The 12,566-nt window shown below is 42.8% G+C and overlaps 1 protein-coding gene across 1 annotated transcript in view; it reads right to left on the reverse strand.

Annotated features, from left to right (window-relative positions):
• LOC108801604 (ankyrin repeat and fibronectin type-III domain-containing protein 1-like) overlaps nt 1-12,566 on the reverse strand; it is a 110,678-nt gene that overhangs the window by 61,474 nt on the left and 36,638 nt on the right. The window contains exons 3-4 of the mRNA XM_018573495.1: nt 4,496-4,697; nt 1,425-1,632 (exon numbers count right to left, since the gene is read on the reverse strand). Of these exons, the coding sequence (XP_018428997.1) occupies nt 1,425-1,632; nt 4,496-4,681 (394 nt within the window). The 5' untranslated portion in view covers nt 4,682-4,697. The remainder of the gene's footprint in view (nt 1-1,424; nt 1,633-4,495; nt 4,698-12,566) is intronic.

A 12,566-nucleotide genomic window follows, 5' to 3' on the forward strand; every position in this document is an offset into this window, starting at 1 on the left:
GCCCTAGAAAGACTCGGGTTTTGTGTCCTTGAAGACACTATGAACTATATTTTACCTGTATCTACAGCGTCAGTTTCTATGTTAGGCCCCCAGCTGCAGTACACCGCCTTTGGGACAAAATTGGTTGACCACAGACTCTGTTCATACTGTACATACTGTTCACTACAACACGGTCACAACTGGTTGACCTCACCACATGGAGGACACCACACCGAAGATGGGTCCCCCATTTGTTTAACAATAACCTCCAAGACCACCTTCAAGGATCCAAACTTCATACCCGCTGCCATGACTTGCACCTCCATGCTCCAAAAAAAACACAACCATAAGGTAGGAGGAAGGGAAGCTCACACAGTGACTATGGATCTCTGACTGAAACTGCTTTGTGCCTTCCCACGGAGCACCCACAGGAGGCTCTCTTCACAGCCCTCCAATCAGGTAAGAGATCATCACCTATGGATCCTTCCACTAACTTATTTTAGCCCCATGTAGCCTATAAACATGTGCACCACCAAAACATTTGTTTTGTTTTGATTCGGATTTTGCGTTATTTCTTTTTTCGGGATTTGGGTCCGAAAGTCAATTCGTTTCGGAATTTGGACTAAATTAGTTAAAGGTAGTCTGTACGAAATTTTGTTTCAATTTTGTTTCGTTGGTTGCAGCAAAGTGACATTTAAGAGGAAAAAAAAGTTATTTTGTTTTCAAATGTCACTTTGCTGCAACGAAATTTTGTCCACCAAACGAAATTTCGTACAGACTACCGCTAACTAATTTCGGAATTGGAAATTCTGATTCGTTTGCATTCGTTATATCTGTAATTCGGAATTCGGACACATCCGAATCTCCGAAATTTCGTCCGAATTTCGATTCGGAACGAAACGAAACGCACATGTCTAGTAGCCTAGTTACCCTTCTCACCCTTGTCATATAGGCCTTCTGCTCATTCCTGCTTAAGGAACACAAAGCCAAAACAAATAAATTGGGACACTTGGCCTTGCTTTTTCATCTCCACCACCAGGGAGAGTTTTACAATTCATTAACAAAATTGACTATGCTCTTCTTTTAATGCCCATATGTACAAGGTCCTAACATTGTATTTACATGCTTGACTGGAGTTTACCTTTAAACATCTTCACATGTGATAAACCCCTGAAACATTTACGCAGAAACCAACCTGTTATTTATGTGCTGTGGCCCTATAAAAGCAGGCCTTGTAATAATGTTGCCATTGGTATAAATTATGAGGCAGTGAAGAGACGGAGTGGAGAACACTGAAGTAGTATTGTCTGCAAGGAAATAATGGGTTATAAATTAAGCTATAAACGGTGTGGTTGGAAGTGAAGCTAAACTACTATTAAACTAACAACCCATCATAGAAAACTCTGTAGCGGTAATGGAGCATCCCTTCCGTGCACATTACTCACAGTGTGGACTCTCCTTTGCTCCGGCCTGCAGTAACGTCTTCGCTATCGGTGCATTATTGGTCATGATCGCTATATCGAGTGGAAGCAGGCCCTCGCTATTCGGTGTGTTGAGATCCAGCTCCTCCACACTGTATTGCTTCAGTAATTCTTGTACCCGATCAAGATCTTGCATTTCCACTGCTTCAAAGAGTGCAGAATTCCCCTGAAACTATAATAAAGTGCATAGGTAAAGTGTTTAGGCCAATCAGAAAAGTGAAACACTATGCAAAAATCTACACCCCAGGCAGGAAAACTTTCATTGAATTAAATTAATTATATTCCTCGATAGCCACATAGGATATAAATCCACTGTGTGAGTACCAAATACTTTTGTATGCCCCGGTATCACCTTGTAAATATTGCAGTGACATCATCAGTGTGCTGTACATAGGCTGTGCAGAGAGCGGAGCTGTGGGAGAGACCCTGCAGGCTCCACCCACTACAGGCTGCCTGCAAAAACTACAGAAGGGGACGGAGACAAGACCAGTCACCGTACACTAGGAGAGAGCAGCAGTGACCGGTCTTTATTACAGGAGGGGGCGGAGACAAGACCAGTCACACCGCACAAGAAGAGAGAGCAGCAGTGACCGGTCTTTATTACAGGAGGGGGCGGAGACAAGGCCAGTCACCCTGCACAAGAAGAGAGAGCAGCAGTGACCGGTCTTTATTTCCGGAAGCTCCTGCACAGAGGCAAAGTTTCGCACTGGATTACTGCACAGATCTGGAAGAAATTCATAAGGCCCACTAGGATTCAAGTAAGCATACACATGGCTTTTGTATTTATGTTTAATTCTGGTAGAGTAATTCTTGTGATTTACACATATTGTTCACAATGCACAGCCAGACAATTCATCTTCCTACGTTATCTACTGGCCTCCCCATTGGACAGTGAAACAGCATTATCCCCTCTGTGCAGAGAGCAGAGATTTCTCACACCGGAAGCAATAAAGTTGCCTTTGGAAACTGTAGTGTTAAACCAGTACATAGCAGAGTGAGCTTACTGACTAGTAGAGATGTGTACATCGCAAGAATGGCTGGACAATATTGCAAATCGTTGGTAAAGCGGTAAACAAGTATGTCTTTCCAGTGTATATTCAGCTGTTTGCCTGGAGCTCCACTTTAATGAATCCAAACTTTCCGATTAAAGTTATTCAATGACATTATTTTCTAAGTAGTTTCCTTTAGGCAAATGTAGAATTAGAACAAGTGAGGGAATATTAACTGTGAGTCATACCAAGTACAACACTATACTTGCCCCATATATACGTGTGCGCAGACTATTGCATTAGGCTGTGCAGACAAAAGTACAAGCACACACACACGCATATATATTTATATATGCAGTATGTATATATACACACACAGACCTGAGGCATCCAGGATTCCCAACTCTTCAACTGTCCCTTAACCTCTTCCAGCTGCGGTACAGTAATGAAGCAGGGAGCCTGGCAGGTGGTCATGTGAATGAGGAATGTTAGGCCTTGTTCACACCAGATGCAGTGCATTCCAGCCCGATTCTGGCCAGCTCACTTTTTTTGTGGGGCAGGAGGGGGCGTGCGCGGTCCATTGAAGTGAATGGCACCGTAGCAGGCATAATGTGCCTTGCGATCCTGTGCGGACGATTGCATTGCGGCCAGAGGGCGTGGCTACGGTGCCATTCACTTCAAAGGACCGCCACGCCCCTCCTGCCCCACAAAAAAGCGAGCCGGCTGCAATGCGAGGCAGTGCGTTTTGGCCAGAATCGGGGCAGAACGCACTGCATCTGGGGTGAACTAGGCCCTAGTGGCAAGTTCTGCTTTAATCTGTATCGGTGAACCGGTCACTAGACTTGTGTGCCATCAAAAAATTCATTCCGTTTCGTTACGTTTCGGAATATCCGTTATTTCGTAATTCGGATTCGTACGAAATACGAATTTTCGTTAATTTCGGCACATTTTCGTAACTTTACGAACATTCGTTATGATGAAGTTAAAAAGCAAAAATATCTTTGTTATTATTGGAGTCGATGTGGTAGTTGGTTTTTTATCCGAAATACGTATTCCGTATTTCGGATAAAAAAAAACTACCATCAACTCCAATATAAATGTACTTTGCTTTTTACCTTCAATATAACGAATGTTCGTAATGGAACGAAAATACGTCAACGGAATTTCGTATTTCCTGCCTGTATTGTAATGCAACTCTCAGCAGCAGCGGATCCGTATTTCGGATTTAAAAAAAAACTACCATCAACTCCAATATAAATGTACTTTGCTTTTTACCTTCAATATAACGAATGTTCGTAATGGAACGAAAATACGTCAACGGAATTTCGTATTTCCTGCCTGTATTGTAATGCAACTCTCAGCAGCAGCGGATCCGTATTTCGGATTTAAAAAAAAACTACCATCAACTCCAATATAAATGTACTTTGCTTTTTACCTTCAATATAACGAATGTTCGTAATGGAACGAAAATACGTCAACGGAATTTCGTATTTCGGATATAATTCGGAAACTGCAATTCGGATTTCGGATGCTTCAGAATTTACGAATTTCAGGAAAATTCGTACGAATTTCGATTCGTAACGAAACGAATCGCACATGTCTACCGGTCACAGAGAGATCTTTGTGATCTCCCAACCAGCTTAGTAACTAAAAAAACGCTCTTGTGGTTTCGATGTTGCGCTCAGGGTGGTTAGGGTGTGCTCAGGCATAGTCGGCACAACCCATTTGCACGCCTATGCCCATATGTACAGTATGTGATATAGGGCTGCAACAACTAATCGACATAATCGATTATAATCGATTATTGAAAAAGTTGTCAACTTTTTCAATAATCGATTACAATACACTGAAGTAGTTTCCGATCTGCCTCATTGGAAACTCTTCACTTTGCTACAGATTTCACTCGCGTGATGGCGGGAATTATATTTCTGGTATTTATCTATAGTTGTGTTAATGTAGAAATAAATGTAAATGTCATTTACACCCTCATTGTCCATTCATAAATGAACCTTCTTGCATTAGCATTAATAAATTGAGGTGACATACAAGGCATGACTTCCGCAGCCTCTCCTTTTCATTTCTTGCCGCCAAGCTGCTTTCATCGAACGATGTGTAGTTCACCCGGAACTTCCCAGACAGGTTCCTGTACAGCCTCTTGGCGGCATTGGGAGAGGACGGGCCTGACGGCTTCTTGGCCGGTCCCAGCTGTAGGTCCTTCATCTGCTGTGTCATCTTTGGAGAGGAAGACCTGAGAAGAAGATAGAAAAATAAATTACACAATGTAATATATACCAAAGCTGCAAAGAAAACGTGTCACAGTTGGCTTTGTGCAACTCTAAATAATCATTCTTTAGGCAGAACTCCAGTAACAACAGCAAAAATTGACAGCCCAGTTATAGAAAACATAAAAAATAGCTTTTGCTGTGATACTAACCTTCAATCCGAAGCTGTTCCCAGCAGTAATTACTTTCCAGCACTAGATGTCTCAAGTCTTCCAAGTTGAGTAAAGACCAAATTACTTCCTCTGAGCCCAGGCTGTAATGGACCTGATGCTGGAGAGATGTTATCCTGCCAGCCTGGGCTCAGAGTATTTCTGCACTGTTATTATATGTGTACCAGTTTGTGCAGAAGCTAAGACCGCTCACTGCAGCAGGAGAACAGGAAGGAGCTGCGATGTTACTGGACCAGTCAAAAGACCTTTGGAAAAAAGGTATAATTCAGCTTATTCCTGACCTGGAACAAGTCTTCAGATCAGGAGCTTTGACTGTGCTTGATGCATACTTTTTGTTTGGGGTCAGCCAATAACTGCCAGACACCTTGTATTTTCACAAGGTCAGCAGTGGCAGTCTACACATTTTTCTTGGATCTAAAACAATTCTGTAATAGGCATGCAGGGCTCATAGTCAGGCCGTGTGCAACAATTTTCTTTAAAATGTTTAGGGTTGGTTTACACCACCAAGTAGTGCTGAACGCATGGCACTCAAGGGCACAAGGAGGAACAGTGTTAATGCGCCGTTCCTTTTTTTTCATTAGAACTTTATTGAAATGTCACAGGTGACATTTATTTTAGTTATATTCACTGCAGCGGCATTGCAATGTGGTGGGATCTGTTGCAGCATGCTTTCGGAAAAAGAGTACTGCCTGCCAGAGGCGACATCAGCCTGAGCGTCCTGGTGATGGACGCCGGCAAACAGGAGGGGACGTTCAGCTGGCAGGAAAAGGTATGCTGCTGGGTCCACTCTCTTGTGCAGCTGTCAGTCTTACGGTCCAATGGGTCCATGACCGAGCGCCCGACTTTTCAGAGGGGGTGACACTAAAATGACTGTCAGTTATTTTTATGTCACCCCCCCCTGATGGTGTCACTCGCACCCGGTGTGGGCCGCACCCCCTTGTTACGCCACTGCTGCCTGCAGTACTTTTTTCAGCACACTATCGCAATGCTGTGGTGTGAGCTGACCACATTGAAAACTTTAAAAACAAGGCTTTTTGCATTGTCTATGCATTGAGACTGTTCTGAGCTAGGCTGCCCCAATGCATCTGGTGTGATCGGCCTTTACGATCTAAAGGTATATAAACACAATGCAGAAGCAATATTTATCAACCAGTGACTGAATCGTTCAGTAGATCACCAGATTACCTTTGAACCAAAGCTGGGCCCAACCACACCAACTGTGCAGTCAAATGTGATGAGCATCTGGAAATGCTGATATCTCAGGCAAAAGGTGGAAGAGATGGTCATGTTGTGTCTCTACATGTTATAAGATACTTGATTCTTTCTGTCTCAGAGACATATGTACTTTGTGTTATGGGACTTTCCAATGACAAAGGACCTTATTTATTAATGTGGCTGAGGAAAGGATTGTCTCAGGCAGTCTGAGCCACACATCAGCAGCCAATTAGTTTTTCTATTGACTTCTCCCAATGCAATATGGGAAAGTGAATAAAAGTATCCTCATGACTGCCTCTACCAACAGTATATTGGTAGCTGCCAATGTTAGTATGATGCTGGCCATTAACCTGAGATAGTTCTCGCTCCATCCAGATTGTATGACAATCACATGTCTATGGCAGCAGTAGACATCCTTCCAGATGACTGTTCTTGAGGTAAAATTGACCTTTTCTATTATTATTCTTTCTCTTGAAGTCTGCACTTCCACCATTCACAAAAATGTGCACACTCGGAACTAAGAGTTCTTGTTTATCTGAAAGCTGATCAATAGACTTGCTTGCACATCCAACTGTAGTCATATGTCTATAGCCCTCGTCAGTCACCATTTATCATTTGTAAATTGTTACTTAGAGGTCCAGTTATAAAGCAGTGGTGTGGCCTTACCAAAGAAGAGGGTTCAAAAATTGTTTTCCCACAGGGACCTTTGATGTCTCTGCCACTAAAGAAGAAGCATTCGAATCAGAAAAGCCAGAGAAGAATCAGGAATTCTGTTCGGCATACTTGCTCCAGTAATAACTCAGAAAGTCCTATAGCAAAAAGGATCACCCTAACAGCCAAAAAACTAGCATCAAATGAGCAAAGCTTGACAATGACAACCTCTTTGCTTCTCCTGTGGCAGGTTTGCTTGATGAGTTGAAATACATACACAAGAGCTATTTTGCTTACACAAGGTTTTGCATTTCTTTCCAGCTATGTTGACGGCCTGACTTTTCTCTAGTGTAGTTTAGCAATACAGCTAGGTCACCTCCCTACCCCTATCTTGTGACTGGATAGTAAAAGCAGTGATATGTAGGGTTGCCACCATTTCTTGTAGTGAAACCCGAACACTCTAGCGACACACACAGATTTTGGGTGGAGAATGATTCGCTGCTTATTTATATGTAAATAGCGTCACCCATTCATATATAAATATCACAGTTGAGACAATTTTTAGTGGGGGGCCAGTAGCCCCTTTCTTAATTTTGGTTGCCCTTGTCTGCCTGAGATCATGTGTCCGCGTTTCAGCTGCCATGAAACCTGGGCACAGCATTCCAAACCTGGACTGTCCGGACACTGAATCCTGAACAGGTGGCAACCCTAGTGATATGATAAGTCATTCCTCTACTCATTCTGCTCTCTACTCCTGTCAAAATGTTCCTTGCCTGCTCATGTGTCCCACACACACCTGATTCAACCTTAGCCCTGGCTCTGCCTCTCCCAATATGAGTACTGCCATACAGAGAATTATAGAAGGCTCATATCTAATGACTTGAGGTATGACTATATAACACTCCATTCCACATGAAGGATGTTTAATGCCTGGCCAATCAGTAGGTCTGGGGAGCCTGCTGTGCATGCTGGGAGAGCTATTAAATATCTGAGGCACTGGTCTCTTTCTCTCCCGGGTGTTCACCTGTGAGGCTGCCACAATGATTCACTAAACTAGGCCCCAGACCTTAGGGCCTAGGGGTATGGAAGATGTGAGGATTTCCCAGTCTGGGAGGAGTCCTTAAGATGCTGACTGCAATTGAGTGTTATCCTGGCCTAGAGGAAGCAAGCTGCAGGTGTCCCACACAGAGATGGTGAGTGACGGACTGAGTTTCGGAAGCAAACACTTGAACCTTCCACTGCTGTCCTGCCTTGGTGTAATGACTGAGCATACACTAGAACCTCAGTTACAAGGAGCCACATTGACATGGTATGTGTCCAGTCAGTATAGCTGCACAGAAGAAGGAACCAGAAAGATATATATCTATATAGAAGACCAGAGGAATATGTTTTGTTAGACCAAAAAATTGTATCCTGTGCTCCCTCATCCTCCTATCTTTATTCTCCATGCACAAGCAGAATAAAACTACTTAAAATATATTTCAAGTGACTGAAGCTCATTACTCCTATCCAGTACCGATCAATATTGTACGTACAGAAGAATATGCCCAGGGACCAGGTAATTCTCAACTGGGGGTCCCACTTGTACACCACAAGGCCGAGCTGGGTGGAGGCACTGTCGCTAAAAGATATATCCAGTCCCATAATCCCACTTAGCAGAGGCTCAGGGTTTTCAAGTTACCAACAGGTTGGCCGCTGTAGCTGATCGGAGACGGTCATCTCATATGACCCCCCCGAAACAGGGCTACACATAGGTTGCAGGCTCCTTGTAGATCCATGAAATACAAGGCCACCCTTTTAAAAACGACATCAAACTCAATGCTTGGTCAACCTTCTTAAAGAACTTGAACAAATGTTTAAGGATAATATTTTAATGGCGGCACACAATTATCAATTCAAATATGAAATACAGGACCAGATAGGAACCTAATTATCAATAAGCATGAACCGTTACGTCACGGTCCATGATGGCAACTCCATAAAGTAGCGGAAGAAAGTCAAACAAGCAGGAAAAAAGATAAGTGAAAAGAGGGTCTCCCCACACTTTTCACCTAAATAGGAATGTCATAAGGAGGTAAAGCATTCTGGCGAAAGTGTGGAGTGAGCACATTTGGCTTTATTTTAATCCTTATTTAAAAAAAAATAAAAAAATGCTGTTATGTTTAAAGGCGAGGAAGAACTACAAAGGGTTTGTTTGATAGAAGAGACAGATGTATATACACCAGAATTTCTTTCTACGTGTGGCGCAGTGCACTGACCTCATGAACACGTTTATTACACAGCTGTGTCACAACACGTCTCCTTCTTCAGAGAAATGTTAATGTAACCTTGGCACCCTTAATCTGATCGTTAAGAACCCACCTTTGATTTACAGTAGCAATCCAAGGCACTTTTTTTTTTAGAATCATTAACTAGCTGAGTGCTGGACTGCGTTGTCAAGGGTCTAGCAAAAACAATCTGCCTTGACCGAGGCCCCGTGGAGTTAACGGTACAAACATATCAAAGTTAAAATGTATCCCCATGCAAGAATTTGTTCTGGAGACTGCGCCACTTGAAATCCTTTAAATAAGGCGCTGGAGAGACATGCAAGAATTCCACGGGCTGTCTCCGCTGTAGGGAAACAGACCCATATTTGTTGTATCTCTGCAGCGCAATACGTCCGGCTTAATGGCGAAGGCCAGCCAATCTAGAGTGTTCGTACCATCATCGCCTTCATGTGACGGCTACCGACAGGAATATAGCAGGCTGACACTTATAAGCCATCACCCTAAAGTACCCCCCTGTTGCGTTTCAGGACTATATAAAGCACCCAATAATGCACTTTTACATTGACCAAGCTAATTGTAGAAGCCATACCCTGTCTGCGGAACAGGTGGCAAATAATCTGGCTAATTGCTGTATATTTTAGTGCACGGTAATGCAGATTGCCTTTCTATGGATGTCCCTTTCCAACAGAGCTCAGATAATTCTCCTTCTCAGACATTGGTTGCTGTCTTTTTTTCTATAGCCCGGCTATTTCCTCCACCCCTCCCCTCTCTTCCCTCGTGGCCAGTACAAGTTCATGCTAAATATGGCTACTTTCATTCTCCAGAGTGAAACTTGAACCTCGGCACCAGGCTGACTGGAATCAGCACAGGGTCGGGGTTACAAGGGCCGCACATTCCCAGTCCATACACTCCCCTAACCCAGCTTGCTGCACCGTGGGCCTTCTCAGTGTTCGCTCCACATTTTCCATCATAAAAGACATTTCCATGGCCTTTGGCTATAGCGAGCATTCTATTCTCTGCAGGACTGCATTATCTCTGCTTTCTGAAAGGGTCAGTTTAATGGATCTCCAGGTTATAGGACACAAACATAATAGAGAAATTCAAGGCTAATCCATAGAGTGCACTTATCCAGTGTAAGAAGCACATTTATATCAGCTGCACAGATACAATACATGTTATTTAACCAGTCTGCAGCAAGGTATTGATTTGATATTAAGCTAATTTGTAAGGGGTGGTGTATGGGAGCACAAATAATTATTAAATGAGGATCGGTGGCACTCTAATGTAAGAATAGAGCAAGAAAGAGATAGTAAATGAGGTGTTTGAGGATAGATTGTAAGAGACACTATTAAGAAACATAAGAGAGGAATCGTAGATTAAAGATGAATGAAAACCACCTTTCCCAGAAAGATACACAGGGGGTGCATAAAGACATTATGGGAGAATTTAAATAAATATATTAAAACATTTTGGAATAATATTTTTGAAGATGATGCTTAAATAAAAGCTAAGTTTTAAGTCAACAGGGTAAGATACCTGGATGAAAAAACATCATCCTCAAAAGAAATTTATTTCATTTGTAGCAATGACATACATAGCATATATAACAGATGCAACATAAGGGACTTCTATGGATCTCCTTCATGGGTTTGCGAAATGAAATCCTCTGACTGAGCAGTGTATGGTCAGTTTCAAAGTATAAGTAAGGTCCCTTTTGAATTGGCGGTCCAATTGGGTTTGCCTGTCAGTTTTTCAGGCGGACCTGATTGGATGCCCAATGCTAGCCTATAGGCAGCCATGTGTATATAGATGGGCGTCTCTTTATACCCGGGTACCTCTGACTCCGGCCAGGTCTGGAAATGCAAATGTTTCACCTGACCTGATTATGCTGGATCATGCTGGATCTGGGGTAGTCTGATGTAAACGGAGGAATACAAAGGCGAATACAAAACCAGACTAAGGTACCGGGTACATTTAAAGTTATATTAAAGTTTCCTGCAGAATCAGCTGGTCCCCTGAGAAATGTTATGAGTTTAATACCACTTGAAAGATATTGTACTGATTCTATGTAACTAGGTTAGATGGACGTATTTAATATCTGCCTAAACACTAACCCATAGTTTTTTTCAGTCATGACACCCTTTAATAGTCTCCAAAATCTTGAGGCACCCCAGTCTAACATGTAAAAAAATTACACGTGGTTCTCCCAAAATCTATTACAGACCCTTATTCTAGATAGGGGTCTGGTATGGATTTTAGGAGGGGACTCAATGCATAAAAACAAAACCAATAAAACAACATGGAGTTTTACCCTTCACATCAGGGCCCCCCTTTACATCACAGTTCTGCCTTACAATCTTCACTACAGTTTGGCTGGGGCGGCATGAAAGAAGGCAGATCTGGACGGAGGTGGACTTCTGTCCTCTTCTAAATGCTATTGGAGGTCATGCGTGTAGCACGCCCTGGAATAGCATAATGCATTTCTATGTTGCTGGTACCCAGCTTCCCCTATACCTTGGAAATGCAAAAATGTGAAGGCATCCCTGGCAAAGCCAGAAGGCACACCAGGGTGCTGCAGCGGCTTTAACCACATCTCTCAGCAATGATAGATCGGCCTAATAATTCCTGTTACTAGTGCCCAAACATCAGAGAACTGCTACACAAAGGAAACCAAGGAATAAAGCTTGTCCCAGCACACATACAAATAATATTCGGAACTCTGGAACTTTCCAGACAGGCCAGCAGTTTAATCATAATAAGCACCAAATTTTAAAATAGAGCAGTTCAAGGCATGGAGGAGATGTCTGAAACTAAATAAATGACACAGATGAGCTGTCAGCTGTACCTGTCAAAGCATTTATTAATGTGTGCTGAATAACAATGCTGCATACTAAAATATGTATAGCAGCAAATCATGCTACCAGTTTTTTCCCTTGGATATTTTCCGCAGTTAATTATGGAACCTCTGCGTCTTCCTTTCTCTCTTTACACCTGAAAAAAACCCAGGAATGTCAAATATTTATTGGGAAACTAACTTTTTTATTTCTGCTTCTAGAATGTACAAGTCACTGCGGAGAGGAGGTCTTACGGTACTCAATGTGATTAAGGAGACTGTTGTAGTCATTTCTATGGCGACAAGAGCAGCCGGAGACAGCAGATTGATATGCAAGAAGTCAAGGCCGTCGGGGACACGCTTGGAAGCGACAGGGTGGGGACATGAGTGGACAGACACCCCACCTTCTGACCGCCGACTCCCTCCAGTGAAACGGATCCGACTCCACATGAAATGGTAAATGACTCTAATTAGTCTCCCTGCCCCAGGACAGCAGAACTATTTAAAGAAGAGAATATGATCACAAAAATATTTTTTCCCTGACAGTGTGTACGGTAATGCACACTTCTTAACCCTTCATGATCACAGGAAGAATCTCATACTCTGGTCACTATGGTTAGGAAGCCAAAGCTGTAAACCCTACTGAGGAATTCATATGGAAAATAAGAGACCTGGAGAAGGTGTGGACTAAAGCACAGA

Source organism: Nanorana parkeri, unplaced genomic scaffold, assembly GCF_000935625.1.
Source record: "Nanorana parkeri isolate BGI_ZX_2015 unplaced genomic scaffold, ASM93562v1 scaffold2400, whole genome shotgun sequence".
NCBI lineage: Eukaryota > Metazoa > Chordata > Amphibia > Anura > Dicroglossidae > Nanorana > Nanorana parkeri.